Source organism: Callorhinus ursinus, unplaced genomic scaffold (assembly GCF_003265705.2).
Source record: "Callorhinus ursinus isolate GAN/ISIS: 27379988/994484 unplaced genomic scaffold, GSC_fseal_2.0 scaffold14, whole genome shotgun sequence".
Classification (NCBI taxonomy): domain Eukaryota; kingdom Metazoa; phylum Chordata; class Mammalia; order Carnivora; family Otariidae; genus Callorhinus; species Callorhinus ursinus.
Genome location: NW_027397076.1, coordinates 13080417 through 13098687, shown reverse-complemented (window position 1 = coordinate 13098687; position 18271 = coordinate 13080417). Strand labels below are relative to the sequence as shown.

General features: G+C 46.3%; 1 protein-coding gene across 2 annotated transcripts in view; it reads left to right on the top strand.

Moving 5' to 3' along the window:
* The window catches only part of ELK3 (ETS transcription factor ELK3), a 68939-nt gene that overhangs the window by 41928 nt on the left and 8740 nt on the right, over positions 1 to 18271 (top strand). Inside the window, exons 3-4 of one of the 2 annotated variants that reach the window (XM_025881330.2) lie at positions 7251 to 8030; positions 18038 to 18160. In XM_025881330.2, the coding sequence (XP_025737115.1) occupies positions 7251 to 8030; positions 18038 to 18160 (903 nt within the window). The remainder of the gene's footprint in view (positions 1 to 7250; positions 8031 to 18037; positions 18161 to 18271) is intronic. The other variant, XM_073900471.1, reaches the window with a different exon arrangement.

Here is an 18271-nt window from a genome sequence, read left to right as displayed (position 1 = left end):
TAATTTTGACTATTCACTTGCCACTGGAGTGGATAGGGAGTGGGTTTTTTGTTTTGTTTTGTTTTTGCTTAAATGGGAGGATAAAAATACGGATACTAAGAGCTACTGTGTAATGTGGGCTTATCATGTGTGGCTGTATCAGTGTTCTGCTAATAAGCTTTATATGGATTATCTCATTCAATCTCATGAGGCATGTGGTAGATCAGTCCCCATTTTATAGATGGGGAAACTGAGGCACATGGCTGGTAAGAGGCAGTTGACTCTAGAACCACTCCTTATAATCCCCCTTGGCAACCTTTGTGACAGAGTCAAGCGGGTATTTATGGAAGGATCTACCACCCTCCTCTGCAGCCCCTGCTGCTGTGGGATTAGGAATAGGCCGGGCTGTTAGGAAGAATCTCCTGCACCACCTTTCCTGCTGTGTTAGCGAGCCACTGACATTTCTCCGTTTTGAGACCAAGATAGGAGAGTTGCAGAGTCAGAGGGCAGGGGTCCTGCGGGTCCTGGAAGGTGGGAAAGCCAGGGCACGGTAGCCCTGATGGGGAGCCCATAACTAGTCTGGCTCCTTCTGGGGCCACGAGCAGCCTGGGGAGAAACTTGAGAACTGGGATGAGACGTCTGGGCGCTGGAAAGTCCAATGCATGACCTTAGATCAAAATCGGGGTGCCAGGGCAGAGCCCACACAGGTGGCACATATTTGCCACATACATGGATAGGTGAAATCCAAGTTTATTAAGCTATCACAGGAGGTATGGGGTTATAGGGTTTTCCTTATGGCCCTCGGTGTCTGTCTGGGAATTTTCAGTTTGAAAATGCCAACCAGAAAGCACATGCAGTTAGACAGCTGGGACACATTCACGGGGCGCGAACCAGCCTGGGGATCAGTCAGTCACAGAAAATTGTGTCTCTCATGGGGTAAAGCCTCTGGTTTCCTGCCTGGGTCAGTTCTCATTATAGTACAGGCATTCATTCAACAAACGTGGAGTTAGGGGCACCTGGGTGGCTCAGTCGTTAAGCGTCTGCCTTCGGGTTGTGTCATGATCCCGGGGTCCTGGGATGGAGCCCCGCATCAGGCTCCCTGCTCCGCAGGAAGCCTGCTTCTCCCTCTCCCACTCCCCCTGCTCGTGTTCCCTCTCTCGCTGTGTCTCTCTCTGTCAAATAAATGAATAAAATCTTTAACAAAACAAAACATGGAGTTAACTTAGTAGTATTGTCGTAACATCAAAATTAACAAGGTAAATTGAATTCCTCGAGCATCTCTTCATTACCTACCACTGCATATAATTTTTTTTTCAAGATCACAATACTTAATAGACACATTTCTAATTTATGCACCAGAGAACATTATTTACACAGGCTCCTTCTTTCTCTTCAGTGGGAGGAGAAGGCAGAGTTGCTTGTGTGTATATATATTTAAACACACTTACAGGCACCTTTATTTTTGCCAGGAAGCCTGGAACCTGTCAGGGCAACAGGCAAGGGAGGGAAGCGGAAAGTTGGCTTGTTCTCTGTGTTTTCCATCCTGTTAGCGGGAAGTAACGAAGGGAGACTCTCACTGGTCCCTCCGTGGCCAGGGGTAGCCGGTGAGTCGGGAAGGGTTCCTCTGCCCAAGATGGCCGCCATGCTCCTGCCCCTACCAGGCTGCTTGCCCTTTAGGCTCCTGCGATCTCAAGACCCCAGCTTGGAAGTGGCCGTGGTGGGAGTAGCTTCTGCTGTCACCTGGAACTGCTATGGAGGGTGTGTGAGGTGAATGTTGCGTTTCCTCTCCCAAAGTCGGTCGTCCTCGCTGCCTGTGACCTCACATGGAATGTGGGATTAGGAGTCCAGCCTGGTTGGTGATACACACTGAAAGGGAAATGACGAACAGGGAGGCTGGTCCCACATGTGTAAAGTGAAGCAGATGTGTGCAACTGTTGGTCTAAAACCGTGCCGGAGAAGTCACTTAGCTCAGCTGGACACAGACAGCATTTGTCAGGTTACCAGGCAACTGTAAGCAACACATACTTGTGGGTCTGGGAGGAAGGGGTGAAAAAACCAACTTTCTGTAAATACCCTCATCACTTTTCATAATAAGAGCCTGTCCCCAAGCGCTCTTGTGTCCTGGGCGGTCTCAGCCCAAGTCTTGTATTCCCCTTCCATTGTGGCCAAGGGCTTTGGAATCAGACTGCCCATGTACTAGCTTGTGGGCACAGGTAATTTATATTCTCTGAGCCTCAGTTTGCCCGTCTCTAAGATGGGGATCCTAATAGTTCCAGTCTCTCAGAGGACTAACTGAGTTAACGGTGGTCAAGTTCTTTGTACCCAGCCTGATAATATGTGCTCAGCAACTACTATCTATTATTCCCCTATACTGTGAGTTTTCTCAGCAAACTCCTCGCAGGACAAACTGTTTTTTTTTGGGGGGGGGGGTGACCACACTTTTTATTTAGTATTCTGTAGTTGCTTAACACACACTTAAATGGTCTTATTGCGGGAGGGGAAGGGAGGTTCTGCTGGATTCCTAAGGAAATGTCAGAAAGGCAAAATATGGCCAGCATTATCCATTTGTTTTTTTGGGTTTACTGGGTGAATAGCACTTTCCTTACATAAGCATCTGATCTCGGGTTTTTCATACTGAGAACATTGAGATTTCAATTTGAAGACACCCTGAAATCCTAAGAGCATACCCCAGCTGCCCTCTAATAGCTAGCTTGTTTGTAGAGGCAGAAGGATTCACCTTTCCATTTTAGATGGCTAGATGTTTGTGGAAGGTCTTAGAATTGCTTTGCCTCATTTACTGGGAAAAATCAGATACAGGAAGTGGCATTTAGGGACAATTTTAACTTGAAAAAATTACAACAGTAGTATACAAGTCAAGTCTTAACACATTTAACATTTAGTTATTGAAAGCAACGTCGTAAAGTCAAAGAAAATTAAACAGGTTTTACTTTTTTTTCGCGGGGCAAATCCTTGAAAAGCAGTCTCCCTTCAGAGACCACAGAGAGTTAGTTGAATGTACGTGCCACCCATGTGCTCCCAGGGTCTGCCCTGGAAGTTGAGAGGCTGTGATTTCGGCTGCCAGGCATATACCTCCTCTGAGTCTGCTACCGAGGTCTCAGGCTGTGGGCATCCTGGTGGGAGGGTTTTCCTTACCAGCTCCCTTCCTGTGAGCAGATTTCCCCCGTGCAGGGTTGGGCTCTCAAACAGCGGGGCTACAGTGCCCTGACCTCCTTCCTGCACCCTCCACACCCCTTCATGCCCAGATTGTCTGGGTAGCCAGATCTACTCCATCTTTCCTGTCTGCCCTGGTTCTTTCCAAAGGTTTCTTCCTCCTTTTGGTCAGCTCCATCCCTGCCACTGTACCCTTTTCCTAAAAAGCTATGGTGGTGTCCTGGTAACTCTCCCCCCCCTCCCCCCCCCCCCCCCGAGAGAGGCAGCAGCTACTGCGGGGCCCCTCTTGCTATGGTTGAGTTCAGTGTCCTTTGTGGAGGCTCCTTTTTTATCTTCACAGTAGGGGTATGGCAGTCACCATCCAGCCATAGAAGGTTCCCATTTAAACACGCAAATGTTTTGGATGGACCTCGAGAACATTATGCTAAAAGGAATAAGAGAAAGACAAATACTGAATGATTTCACTTATGTGTGGAATCTAAAAAAGCAGAACTCCTACAAACAGAGTAGAGTGGTGGTTACCGGCCACTGAGGGGTGAGGAAATGAGGAGATGTTGGTCAAAGGTACAAACTTCCAGCCACAAAATGAGTAAGTTCTGGAGATCTAAGGTATGGATGGTGACTGTTGTTCACAATACTGTATTATATACTTGTAAGCTGCCAAGAGAGTAGATCTTAAATGTTACCACCACCACCACCACAACAAAATGGTAATTATATGAGCTGATGAATGTGTTAACTAACCTTATTGTGGTAAACATTTTGCAATGTATATACATGCATCAAATCTTCATATTGTACATCTTAAACTTCACAATGTTATATTTCAATTACATCTCAGTAAAGCTGGAGGAAGAAAAGATTCTCATGTTCTTTTAAAAAAAAAACAGCTTCCTTGAAGTATGATTCATATACCATCCAATGGACCCTTATTAAAGGTATACAATTCAGTGACCTTCGAGCATATCTACAGAGTTGTGCATCCAAAACCACTGTAAATTTTAGGACATTTTCACTATTCCTCCCAAACCCTTAACTTTTTAATGTCACCCTCAATTCCTCCATATCACCCCCAAATCCTAGGAAATGACTCTTTTGTCTCTCTAGGTTTATCTGTTCTGGACTTTTGATAGAAATGGAATCCATCACATATGCGACCTTTCTTGCACTTAATGCGTTCAAGGTGCATTGATGTGGTTTCATGCGTCTGTACTTCATTCCTTTTTATGGCTGATAATACTCTGTAGTCTGAATATACATTTTGTTTATCCATTTGTCAGTCGATAGTCATGTGAGTCGTTCCTTATGTTTTTTTTATAAGAGTTTATTTATTAGAGAGAGAGAGACAGCGGAGGCAAGGGGGGTGGAGGAGCAGAGAGAGAGGGAGAAGCAGACTCTGTGCTGAGCATGGAGCCGGACGAAGGGCTCCATCCCATGACCCTGGGATCATGACCTGAGCCAAAATCAAGAGTCCGCCTTCACTTAATGGACTGAGCCACCCAGGCGCTCCTTCTTTGTTCTTTTTAACACATCAAAGCCCAGCTCTTTGACTACCTTTCAGTTCCCAGCCATTTTCAGGAGGAGGGGCCTTTTTGTTATTTTTATCACAGCCCCAAATCACTCCTTGGTTTGCTTATGCATATAGTTCCATCTCAGAAGTTACGTTCTGAATACCCATAATAAAATTAAAGGTTTTTAAAAAAAACTTTACAAGAACGTGCCTTGAAGAAATGATTCAGACCATACAGTTTCTCTTTTCTTCTGTGTAATTATTTAGGCTCTAATAACTCAGTCAATTTAGATGGATGTTCAGACTGGCTGAGGACAAAATAAAGTTTTCACCTAGGGAGAAAAATATTAACGAAAGCCAGAAATACTTGAGAATTGTAGCAGCGGAACAGGCCGGGCAAGCGTGCTTTCTTTTTACTGAGAACCCACCCGGAGTCAGGTGGTACCAGTGACACCCTTATTTAACCCTATCCTGCCGGGAGTGGATTTCTCTTAGGCATGTTGTCTACCCACGCCTGGTGGGACGCCCACTGAGATGCTGCCAAGGAGGCCCAGGTGGAACTTGTAAGTTTCCCAAATTTCTCTGAAGGTGTGTAAATGGTAGTCAGCTTTGCTAGTGTTCAGTGTGCAGTTGAGGTCAGATGGAGGTAAATGGCATTCAGTGGGTTAAATTTGTAGTCCCAGCACCAGGCTGCCAGGCACTAGAACTGTTCAGCCTCGAATCTAAAGAATCTAACGTGCTCAGGGTTGGGAGCCTCCTGTGGGCTGGTGCTGAGTGAAGGTTCGCCAGGATTTGCGTTACTGGGATTTCCGGTGCTGAATGGGGACATTGTGTGTCCGTCCCTTCGATGCCTGCCCAGAGGGATTCTTGCTCAGAAATCTCAGTGGCATAGTAAATATGCCCTCCCCTCCGGATGGCTGGATAAATTCACTTTTGGGATTTGATGATCTGTTTTAAGGAGGAAAACTGCAAATCGGCATGCTGTAATGTAACAAGAGGGAAGGCAAAAACATAATATGCTTATAAACCAAACGATGATCACAGAAGGAACATCAAATTTAATTAAATTTCATCTCTGTGGTATATTTGAAAGTTGCTAAGAGGGGAGATCCTAAAAATACTCATCACAAGGAAAAAAAATGTTACACTCTGTGGTGATCGATGTTCACTAGACCTGTGATCATTATGTGGTACACCTGAAACTAATACAATGTTACCTGTTAATTCCATCTCCATTTTGAAAATTTCACCTCTACTAAGGGGTTCTTTGATTCTTTCCACCCAAATTTTTGTGGAAATGTGAAAAAGCTGAGGCTTCAGAAGGAGTAGATCGTGGTGGGTTTTGGGCAGATTACTCCCCATCTCTGAGCTTGTGTCATAAGAGGACACCTTCCACCCTCCAGGAGGGTGAGTGTGAGAACAGATCAGATAGCTTGTGCACAATATCCGGTATGCAGTAGGTGCTCAATAGGAGTTACTGCTTCTAAAGTTCTTTTCCCCCCAGATGATTTTTTTTGTTTTACACCCTCACTCATACCCAAGTTTGAGGAGGAACAGTTTGTAAGGAAACATTTTGAGTCTTTTCCCCACAGGATGGTGCTGCTAGCTCTTTGTGCTTGAGGAAGACCATCTTTGTCTCGGTGGAGGGCCTTTCACCCCACAAACATTTGATAGATATTTGCTGACGTTCCAATGAAATAAACCTCAAGAACAGTAGAGAGTCTTTCCAATGAAGTCCGTTCTCCCAAAGGGGTGTGAACACTTTTGCAGTGATTCTTGGCTCTCACTGACATCCTAATGTTTGAGGACTTGGAGCCATAAACTGAAGAGCCAGAGGTAGATACCAGCAACTTAAAATACTGTAGGAGTGATGTAAATATCAAAGTAGACAAGTTGTTTTTCCTCCAGTGGCTTTCTTGGCAGAAAATTAAAAAGGAAAAAATGGCTACATGACTTAAGAAAACATTGTGGTGGTGGGTGATAATAACTTACGTTTCTATAATGCGTTCCAGCTTACAGAATGCTTTCCCGTTATTATTTCATTGAATTCTCACAAGTCCCAGAGGTAGGTAAGACAATACTGCATTATGGTGAAGGAAATGCTGCTTCGACCACTTACCTACCATGTGGCTCCTGTGGCTTATTTAAGCGCTCTAAGCTTATTTTCTTAAGTTTTAAAACGGGAGTTGAATCATTAATTTTTAGGTACTGATTACCTTCCTTTTAGGATTACCGTACAGATGCCATGAGATGGTGCGGGGACACTGCCAGCCACGTAGTAAGTGCTTAGCAAAGGGCGATGGCTAGGATGTTATTAGGTAGACTAACCCTTAACTTCACAGGGGGGGAAGCCAAAAAGGACCATCGCTGTGCTAAAGAGCACGCCGTTCGTCACAGCAGGGCTGGAAAGCAAATCGAATTCCGCTGCCTCCCACTCGAGTCCCCTTTCCATGGCACCTTAGCCAAGACGCGTCAGTCAAGAGGACTGTTTCCATGCGGCTGCTGGCAGAATTCCCCATGACAACGAACGTCGTTCTCCTCCATTTCTCTGGTGCACTGATCTTTTCACTGTCTCCTCTTGTATTCACAGAACATCATCAAGAAGGTGATTGGGCAGAAGTTTGTGTACAAGTTTGTCTCTTTCCCGGAGATACTGAAAATGGACCCTCACGCGGTGGAGATCAGCCGGGAGAGCCTTTTGCTGCAGGACAGCGACTGCAAGGCGCCTCCCGAGGGCCGAGAGGTGCACAGACACGGCTTGTCGGCCCTCAAAAGCGCAAGCCGCAACGAATACATCCACTCAGGCCTGTACTCGTCCTTCACCATTAATTCCCTGCAGAACCCGCCGGAATCCTTCAAAGCAATCAAGACAGAGAAGCTGGAGGAACAGCCGGAAGACAGCCCTCCCGTGGAAGAAGTCAGGACTGTCATCAGGTTTGTGACCAATAAAACCGACAAGCACACCAGCAGGCCCGTGGTGCCCCTGCCCTCCACGTCTGAGGCCTTCCTGGCCTCGTCGGCCTCAGCCAAGGTCTCCTCTTTAATGTTGCCAAATGCCGCCAGCATTTCGTCCGCGTCACCCTCCTCGTCTCGGTCCCCATCCCTGTCCCCCAGCTCGCCCCTCCCTTCTGAACACAGAAGCCTCTTCCTGGAGGCCGCCTGCCATGACTCCGATTCCCTAGAGCCCTTGAACCTGTCATCGGGCTCCAAGACCAGGTCTCCATCTCTTCCCCCAAAGGCCAAAAAACCCAAAGGCTTGGAAATCTCTGCGCCCCCGCTGGTGCTCTCCGGCACCGACATCGGCTCCATCGCCCTCAACAGCCCAGCTCTCCCCTCGGGATCCCTCACCCCAGCCTTCTTCACTGCACAGGTAAGAGCCTGTTCCCGCGGCGGGGCTGCACTCAGACTCGGTGGCATAGCGGAAAGGAAGAGCAACCAAGGCAGCTTCCTTCTGCCCTTCAAAAGATCACCTTAGGGCCCATAGACCAAAGTCACGGTGTAAGTGTGAAGGGAAATTACTTTTCCATCCCCAGGCCAAGGTGTCCACAAGAGAAAAGGTTTGAGATATTGGTTACAGTGGGATGCTTCACTGGTTTCTTGCTTTCAGTGGCTGAAGGTGATCATAATACGGAACAGGCACCCTGGTCATCAAAGCAGATCCAAACAATATTTTCCTAGGGAAAGTTGAATGGGCCAAGTGACATTTCAGAAGGAATTTGGGCTTTATGGAAAAAAAAATTTTTTTAAGAGAGGGAGAGATCGGGCAGTGGAGGGGCAGAGAGAGAGAGAATCTTAAGCAGGCTCTGCCCCCAGCATGGAGCCTGACGTGGGGCTCGATCTCACAACCCTGAGATCATGACCTGAGCCGAAATCAAGAGTCGGACGCTTAACCGACTGAGCCGCCTGGGCATCCCTGGCCTTCATGACGTTTTTATGACTGAGTCCTCTCTGGGGGAAACTTGATAAGTAGCCATTTGCTTTCTGTTACTAAGAAGATAGATGTTCCGCCATTGCCTTCGTCTGGGTGGATCTGTGAAACATCAGGGCCACACCAAGCGGTGAGAAAGAATTTTCAGTAAAAGCAGTGCGACTCTGAGAAAACCCAGCAGTAGCTCCCACGAGAAGGAAGCCTTTTCCCTTAAATATGATACGCAGATGCTCTTTCTCGTCTGGCTGGCATTTGCAGGGCAAAGGCAGAGCCTGGGCTGGTAAAGCCTATTTCTGCTTCCTCTGGAGAATTGGACGCACTTTGGTGGCAGAGTTAAGCACATTGGCTTTGGGGTCACAGACTGGATTCGGTTCCTGGCTACACTGGGGGGCAGTGAGACGGTGGTCACTTGCTCTCTGAGCCTGTTTCCACGTCTGTGAAATGGATGGTTGGGAGGACTGAATGGGAAAGATGGCCATGGTAGGAGAGCTAGCTACACCTGGCAGGTATCCTCTTGGAGCCGTGAGGCACACGGGAGCTCTGTCGCCCGCCCCTGTGCTCATTGCCATCACGGTCCTTGCTGTAACCATCATGAGGGGCACGTTTGCCGGTTCCTGTTCTAGACACTTTGCACGCACCCCTCCAGGCATTCTTCGTGGCAGGCCCATGAAGTAGATACTGTTATGTCCCATGTTTCCAGCTGAGGTAAATGAGGCACTGAGGTAAAGTAACTCATCCAAGGTCACACAGCTAACAGGTGGTAGAAGCAAATTTGAACCAGGTTTTCCTGCTCCAGAATCCATGTTCTTAAGTAAAATGTTCTTGGCGTGCCCATTGGGAAAACACCCAGTTGTCCCTGATCATAACCATCCGTGGAGTCTGCCAAACAACCGAAAGCAGCTCTTGGCCACTCTCCTCTCCATGGCTTCTCCCAAACTGATTGTGTCCCCAGGATTTTGTGTCTCCCCAAGCTTGTGAGCTGGTGGTAACGAGCATGCCGCCAGGGAGGGGAGAGGGCTAAGGGCTCAGTTACTGGTCAGAATGAGCACGTGTGCTTTTAATCAGGCATTTTTTGACCAAACAAAACTGTCCAGGGACGAGGGACTGCTGAGTAAGTGGCTCAGAAACAGCAATTCCTGAAGTAGCTCAGAGAAGTAACTTGAGAAGTGGGCCAGGGTGGATGATCTGAGGATCTCCTCCCCTGGCCTCCTTTGTGTTTACAACTGTAAGGTTTAGAGAGGTCTCAAGCCAGACCGAGGCCAATTCAGATTTCCGTATCTGCTTTCTCTGTGAGCCTGTGTCACCATCTCCGAACAGACGGCCAGTCCTGTTGTCCAGGAAAGCAGCTCAGGCTAGCCCTGGGGTTTTGGATCTGGACACAGTGCCTTTAGGGTGGCTCTGCTCAGTGGGACTGAGGAGGGTATGGCTGGGCTGAGGGGAGGAGGGACCTGGACATGAGGTAGGGATAGAGCGCAGATGTGAACAGGGGGATGCTAAACTCGGGACTGGGTGACAGGACTCACCCGAACAGCCTCAAACAGGGGAGAGGGAAAGCATCAGAAAGCCAGATGCTTTAAGAGAGGACTTGTGCCTTGGGCAGATGACAGTGAGTGGTCCTCAGCCAAGCTGCAAGAGTAGGACCTTGCTTGTGAGTTGGTGTCAGGAGGTCCAAGGATTGGGACCAGGGCTTCCCAAGGAGAGAGAGGCCAAGGGCAGGGTCTGGTTCCATGACAGGAGAGTAGAAGTAAGGTCTCGGGCTGAGAGTGCCTTTGGATCAAGCCGAGGGGCCGGGGGGTGGCTACCAGGTAATGTTCTGAATGGATTCAGAGGAGTTAAGGTTGGCTTTGGGGGATGGTCTAATCTCGGGACTTCCCTCGCCTTCTAGCAGTGTCAGCCCTGCACCCAGTGCAGTCGAGGTGGCCAACAGGGAGGGAAAAACCAGAGAGTGCAGAGAAAGGGCAGGACTCGGGTGTGATATTCATTCACCCAAGTGGTTTCTCTGAGATCAGACAGGACAGTCACACCTATCTGGGCTTGACAATTCTCCAGCTCTTTAGGCCTGGAATCGAGGTAGGGTTTGGATTCTCAGAGATTCCTTCCCCCGGGAGCTGAGTGGCTTAGAAACTAACCCTGGAGCCCTGGCTCTCCCTCAGTGGACAGTCAGATGCAAAGTCAGCTCCCAGCAGCTGGCCTCATCCTGAGGGGTGAGCCCATTTCCCTGAAATCCCCCCCAGGGGGTAGGAGTGAAAGCCTTCCCTTTACTTCCGGGTCAACTCTGGGGGTTTCCTCTCCTGAAGGAGACTTGGGGCTTTTCTCTCCCACAGGCAGCTGTGATGTCTTGTTCCCACAGCTCATTGGTTTCCCTCCTACCTGAGCACTTTCGATTGCAGAAATTACTTTCCTCTGTGAAGTGTGCTGTGTGCAACGTGACACTGTTTGTACGTAAACATTTTGTTACCGGTGGGAACCTCCTGTCAACTTTTCTTAACTGTTGGCTTTAGAAGAAATGAAAGGTGTGCTCTAATAACTTGATACCCTGAAAATGAAGTTCCCAGGAATTTAGTTTATCCCAAGAACTGTCTGTTTATATTTTACTAATTTATCCCAAGAATAATTCCCAGTTATTTTCAGATAGAAATATGGCAGGAGGAAGGGTAGGATTCGAGTCTTGGCATGAACAGGGTCATGTAAGGTTACATTTCCCCCCGGGGATCATATTAAACCACCTACCTTGCATAGGCCCAAATTCAGATTTGAAACATCATCCACAATATGGTGTGCATGAAAAAATGTTCGTCATTCTGCCACTCGTCTAAAACCATAACCTCCATTCCCATCAGAAGTATTTGTGGTGCATCTGCTGTGATCTGTACAGTGCAGTTGAGATTACTCTTGATATTTTAAGGAACCAAGATTACGAATATAGGCAGACATGATGATCACCCAGACGCCCCTCAAGCATGGACTGCGAGGACCTGAAGACAGAGAATACAAAAGCCAGCTGTGTACCAAGAAGTGATGTAGTTGGAGTTCAGCCACTGAGGTCATATGGGACTGTTGGTAGAAAAGCAAGGATGATCTCTCTCATGGCATGAGCTACAGAAATTGAGATGAGGGAGGAGCCAGGATGCGAAACCCTTGTGGTTCCTAGCCAGGCACCATGAAAGCCTGAACAGTGTCAGCTGGAGCTCCTGATTCTCTGTATGTTCTGCACGTCGGTATCCTCTGTCCCTCTTCCTTCCATTTGCCGCTTCTGTTCATTGTCTCGCTCCTCATCTCTTAGCAATGTAAAGTTAGTTCAGAATTAGGGGTTGGCACATTGCTTTCCCTTCATTCATGCCAAGGCCTCTGTTAATCTCCCGTGTGATGTTTAAGATGCTGAACTTGGATATGTGCGGGCACTGGGGCATGAACTCACCGTCGAGTCTGAGCACGCGGGCCCCAAGGCTGTTGTATTAGCGGCAGCCTTGAACAGCACGAATGAGTACACATAGCTGGCAGCAGACCGAAATGCGAGAACCTCCTTTCATTTACTGGTGGATGTAACAACTTTGGGCCCAAATCATCAGGTGGGGATTTGGAGTAAAATGGATGTGTACGGTGAGGAGCAACCCAGGTATACTGCATCCTGCCCCAGCTCTGGAGCAGGTTCGCATCTTACTGTCTCCTGGGCCATTATCCCAGGAGGAGAAATGTTTTTTCCCTTCATCCCACTCTTTACAACACTTTTCCAGCTTAGCTTCCAGCTTTCTCTATACTGACCCTACAGGGGAGAGGTGGTCTTTTGAGAAGCTGTTTGCAGTAGAAGATGTTGCTGGTAGAGTTTTGTGAGACTTGACGTTCCAGCTGACGGTTCTTCCTTTCCTGGGCTCTGGGCTGCCCAGGATAAAGAAACTGTAGTAGTGCCCTTCCTCTTTCCACCTTGGGGCCTGTCTCATCGCCACCTGTTGCCATCATGGTCCCACTGCCTCCTCCCCAGTTCTGCTCTTACTCCCTTTTCCCCTCCTACCACTGACGACACCTACCTTATTAGACTCTTAAGGAATTCTGCTTTGTGCCCCTTTCGTTAAGATCGGCACAGTCAGTGCTACGCAGACTTAGGTGTGATTTAACTTCTCTTTTAAAGTCCTTAAAGTCGATGTTTTATTGGAATTTGGGCAACTCCAGGAGTCTCCAGAGGTAGTTACCTTTTTTGAGGATTTGTTTTTAACCCCAGAATGGCACAGTCATGGATTCTGTTGGTGTCCATGAGACACTAAGATTTATGATATTTGTTGGTACGACAAAATGTTAAACAGACATCGTGATTTCCTCTCCTGTATTTTCTAAAGCTCAAAAGACCAAATTCTTTGGTATCTCAAATTACCAAATCAAATAATCTGCAGATACCTCTTGTTGAGCAGCTCATGCATGTCCTTTTTCGTCAGTAAATGGTTACGTTAATTAATTCATTTGGGAGATAACTGTTAAACACCTATCATTTAGTTGTGATTGGGGTATACAGAGGCGAGGAAGATAGACAGTCCCTGCTCTCATGAGCTTATAGCTTGCTGTCCAATAGGCGAAGAATATGGAGCAATATAACTTAGGGTGATGTGAAATGACAGAGGTCCCTGAAGACTGGATGAGGAACTTTTAGACTTGTTTTGATAGGAAATTAACAGCTTGCTGGGGTTTTAAATCAAGAGATACAAAAAATTCCTTTTAGAGTCTTTCAACAAATAATTATCAAACATTTTTTGCAAAGCATTGAAAGGATACCAGAAGTACGTACAGTGCCTTTTGAGACCTTAGGACCTAGCCAAGACAAGGCATACAGACAGACAATGGCACGTGGCAAGAGTCAAATACACAGTGCAGAGAAGCACCTTAGGAACAGAAGAGGGGAAAGATCATTTAGTTCAATTCAACATATAGGAACTGAACACCTGTTATGTGTAAGCTGCTGTGCTTGGAGCTGGGGATATGAACGTCAGCTAGATAAGTCCCTGATTGTTAATAGCTCATAACTTGCCTTAAATGGTTTAACATACTATCCCAGATCAGTACAAAAGAAATACTAAGGAAGATGGTATTTAATTTTGCTGGGGATGGGGCAGGATGTTGACAGGGCTTCATGGGAGGCATGTTCACACTTGGGCAGGTGTTGAAGGATCAGAAGCAGTCATCTGGCACATAAGGTGAGGAGGGCATTGTAGGCAAAGTAGCATCTTGAGCCAATTCATAAAGATGTGAAATAGCTTAGTATATTAGGGGCAGTACAGTAATTCAATAAGGGATGGAGGGATAAATTCCAAAGGTGAAGGACGCGGTGGGAGATGGTGCACGAGTGACAGAGTTGTGTTTTAGAAATCATCCTGATGATGTAGATTGGGGTGGGGTGAGGCTGGAACCAGTTAGGATACTCATAATATTCCAGATGAAAGACAAGGAGGATCTAGATCTAAGGCTATGATGGTGGGATGGGGCCAAAGGAAACAGATCGGAGAGAGACATAAGGAATTGTCCATAGACTTGGGTGACTAACCAGGTGTGAAAGTTGTAGGGGACAGCCAGGATTTGAGTGTGAGGAGCATGGGAGGAAGATTAAGCTCATGGTGAAAGGTTGGTTACAAGCTCATTTTGGGCCTGAGAAGCCTGTAGGACATAAAGGAGCAAACATCTATCTACAGCCAGAGCTAAGGAGTTTGGGACTGGAGATAAGTTAGGGAGTCACCAACATGTAAAGGGTGCTTAAAATCATGGAAATGGATGCGATCACCCGTGGAACGGGTCTAGCGCAGGAAAGTATGGGCTAGGTAGTTAGGGAAGTTCTGGAATGAGTGCTAAAGAACTGGCAGGTTGGAATTCTATAGTGTTCTGGACATATCAAGCCAAGTAGGAGGGTTCATATAGAGAAATTAAGGAACATATGAAACCAGGTTATGGGGGAACCTAGAATTGTGGCTAAGGATTTTTTTTTCCCCTTGAAACAAAGAATTTCAAAGGAACATAGTATCTTAGGGTGATTGATTTGGTGGCAGTGCTCAGAATAGATTGGAAGAGGGGCCAGAAGTATGTGGCTGGTTTAATGGCATTTATTGAATGCCATCTCTAAGGTGATGGGGCCTTGAATGCAGCAGGAAAGGAAATGGGGAAATAAGAGTCAGTTCAAAGGAGGATCCACACAGACCATGCCCAGAGATTGTAGCAAGTGGGAAGTAATTTTGCATCACAGTGATGAGGATGCTGGGTTGTAGACAGGGCTGTAAGTCCAGGGATCATGTCTTGTTTTATCATTGTATCTCTGGCACCTGATACATATCATGCATTCAGTATCTCTTGAGTGGATAAATGGGTGGTATTGTTGACAGAAATGGAGGAGTCATAAGAAATACTAGACTTGGAAAGAAGGTGAGTTCTAGTTTGAACATGTGGGGCATTCCAAGTGGACATATCCAAGAGGTGACATGTGAGGGGATGTACCTAGAGCTACAGATTGCTTCAGCTCATCAAGTATTTAGAAACTGGGTACTTATAGGAGGAATACAGATGAACAAGATACCTTGAAGGCTACTGAATGAGGTATAAGAAGAATATGAAAATTACCATAATATGAGGCAGCAAATGTTAAGGAAAAAGTGGTTATAAAGTGTTATAAAGATTCAGGAAAAAGAGGGAAAAGCAGAAAAGTCTCCTTTGAGGAGGTGGGATTTTGATGGGCAGAGGGAGGCAGGGGTAGGAAGGAGGAGGGGGTCTGAGGGCATGGTACAGGCAGAGGGCCATGAACCAGGGCACTCAGGTGGGGCATGTCCGGGCAATGCCAGCTCACCAGGTTTAGCTCAAATGTGCAGGCTTTGTAGGAGACTGTATTATGTGGAAGAAGAAGTGAGTTGAGGGGGATGACAAAGATCCTGGTTGGACGGTCTTTCTCCTTGAACATCAATGTCCTTTGCCTCAGGTCCTAGGGCATCTGCTTCATGCAGCTGAAGGGGTCAGGAACTCCCTGTCTGCCATTCAAAAGGGCCCATTTGCTAAAATATTTTCTGGTGAAGGGAGAGGAAGCGTGCATTTTGCTTGTGGCTTCTTTCTTTAGTGTCTAGCCCTCAGGCTCAGCCCACCTTGCCTGACTCCAGGAGATTGTGGAAAGAGGCTCTGAAAACTCACACTGTACTGGAGATTACCCAGGGTGAGCATTAATAGGAACATTCCTTCAAAGAGCAACCAAACGGTTTTTTCTTTACAGCCATAGGATCTTCAGGGAGAACAGGGATGGGGGAGAGAAGAGCGAATGAAGTCATTTCACAATATTTATTTGCATATGTTATAAAAGATATTCCAAATGATTAAACATGTGAAACAGAAGACTACTGTATTCTGAGTATGTCCTGTATCCCTTTGAAACAGATGTGCAAACATCTCACATTCAGACCTGGGTGCACATTTTAGACTAAAATAAAACTTCTACACTTCCATGTATTGCTCAAAGGATTAAAACGGAGTGGGTGTATATTTATGGCCACAAATAAGAGAAAGATAGGTTTTGTAGACTAGAAGACTTTTTGTTTAAGAGCTTTGGGACCTTCATTGGTAGGTAAACTAGGAGGCCCTGAACACACTGGTTTTTGAACGTTAACTTGCATACTGTGGCTGGAATTTGGTTCCAGAGTAACGTCCAAATATGTTAGTTCTCAGATGACCTGAGTTTGTGGACTTGAGCCTAATATGACTAAGAGGAGCCTTGAAGGTACTGGCGGACTTGATTGGTTTCAGAACACGGAGTACTTTTATACATGCATTGAGAATTACTCCCATGAACAGATGAAATTCACTGAATAAGTATATCGGGTACACTTGTGACTAACACTTCTTGAGCATTTGCTGTGTGCCAGGCACATATTAAGAGCTCTACAGAAATCATCTTATTTCATCTTCCAGCAATCCTATAAGGTAGGCAGTTTTTCCTCCCCATTTTATAGATTTGGAAACGGAGGCATAGGTAGTTAAGTAGTGGTTCTGAGGTTGGAACCCTGGCAGAGCCCATGCTGAACCATTAAGTCTTAATCGCCAGACCAGATGGCCCGGCATATTTGTGAAACTGCCTTGGATTAGAAGTGGGAACCTTATCCAAAACATGTATTTATCCTAGTCACCTCATAGGTCATTCCACGTGTAGGAAATGCTGTGGAACCAAAGACTCAAGATGGTATAAATTAGTTTACCTTTCAGCAGCTTCACAGTTTGAGAACCTTTGGATGTTTGTCTCCTTTCCGCTGAACAGAGCAGACCTTTCAACTTAGGTTTATGCCAGATATTCTCGATAATTAACGAAGCTGCTGGTGCCAATTCTAGGAAAAAATAACACTTTAGCATCCAAAGTGATGCAATGTGCAATGCTGGCGCCTTTGCTGTGGTTCTTCTTACACAAAGCACCTTATTGACATCACAAAACCACTGTGGGGCTCCTTCTAGTCAGCAAAGGTGCAAAACCACCATGGGCCAGGGAGTTTGCCTCAGCTGAGAATAAAAGCCATGCAGACATACCAGCTGGGGCGAGTTGTTTCTTCTGTCCTCTAGCTAGCTTGCAGGCCAGGATTCCTGCTGTGTGTGTGCAAGCAAATGCAGTCCTTGGCACTCTCCTGGGAAACACAGAGTTTTGGCTTTACACCCAATCTAACAAGAAAGAATTTTTTCCCCCCTCCAAACCATTGCCAGGGAGATGAATTCTCATCAGCCCCATATCCGGAGTGGAATCTGGAAAACCCAGTTCAGAACTTTTGAAGAAGCTGCTACAGAGTATTTTAACAACAGATCCTAAAATCTTTTTTTTTTTTTTTTAAGATTTTATTTATTTGAGAGAGAGAATGGGAGAGAGAGCATGAGAGGGGGGAGGGTCAGAGGGAGAAGCAGACTTCCTGACTTGATCCTGGGACTCCAGGATCATGACCTGAGCCAAAGGCAGTTGCTTAACCAGCTGAGCCACCCAGGCGCCCCCAGATCCTAAAATCTTAAAGGGCCATTGATAACCATGAAAGTGAAGTTTGAGAGGCCCTTTAAAACAATGTGTGTTTGTAATGGATATCCAGTGTAGGAAAATAAAATATTGATAAAAAAAATAAAGCCCCGTCAGGGAATCCCATTTTGTACACTAAATCTTGTTTAATGTGGGAAGGAAAACAAATTGAAAAAACCACCTGGATGAATGTTGCTGTAAACTTGAGTTTTACAATGTTTAGAATGTTTAGGGAAGGTAACTTGTCCATACTTTTCTCCTTTATAAAGTTGCTAATACAATACAATCAGCATTGAAGAAAGTTAAACTGTGCACAGCCTTGCAGAAATTACATAGTTGTCAGATTTTACTAAGATGGTAAGGCTTGTTTCTTGGTTCATGGCTGGTGTACCTAGCCACACTGCTCAGAATCAGGTGATATCTTTATCAAAATCTGTGTATGTGCTTTCTTTCCCAGACACCAAATGGATTGCTTCTGACCCCGAGTCCACTGCTATCCAGCATACATTTCTGGAGCAGCCTTAGTCCAGTTGCTCCACTGAGTCCTGCCCGGTTGCAAGGGCCAAACACGCTGTTCCAGGTGAGCATTTAGAAATGAATGTTTAAACACTGAGCTTCTAAGGGGTGTGTTTCCCCAATAAATACTGCAGAGGTAACAGAGTTCTACCCTACATTTGGTTAAAATATTAAG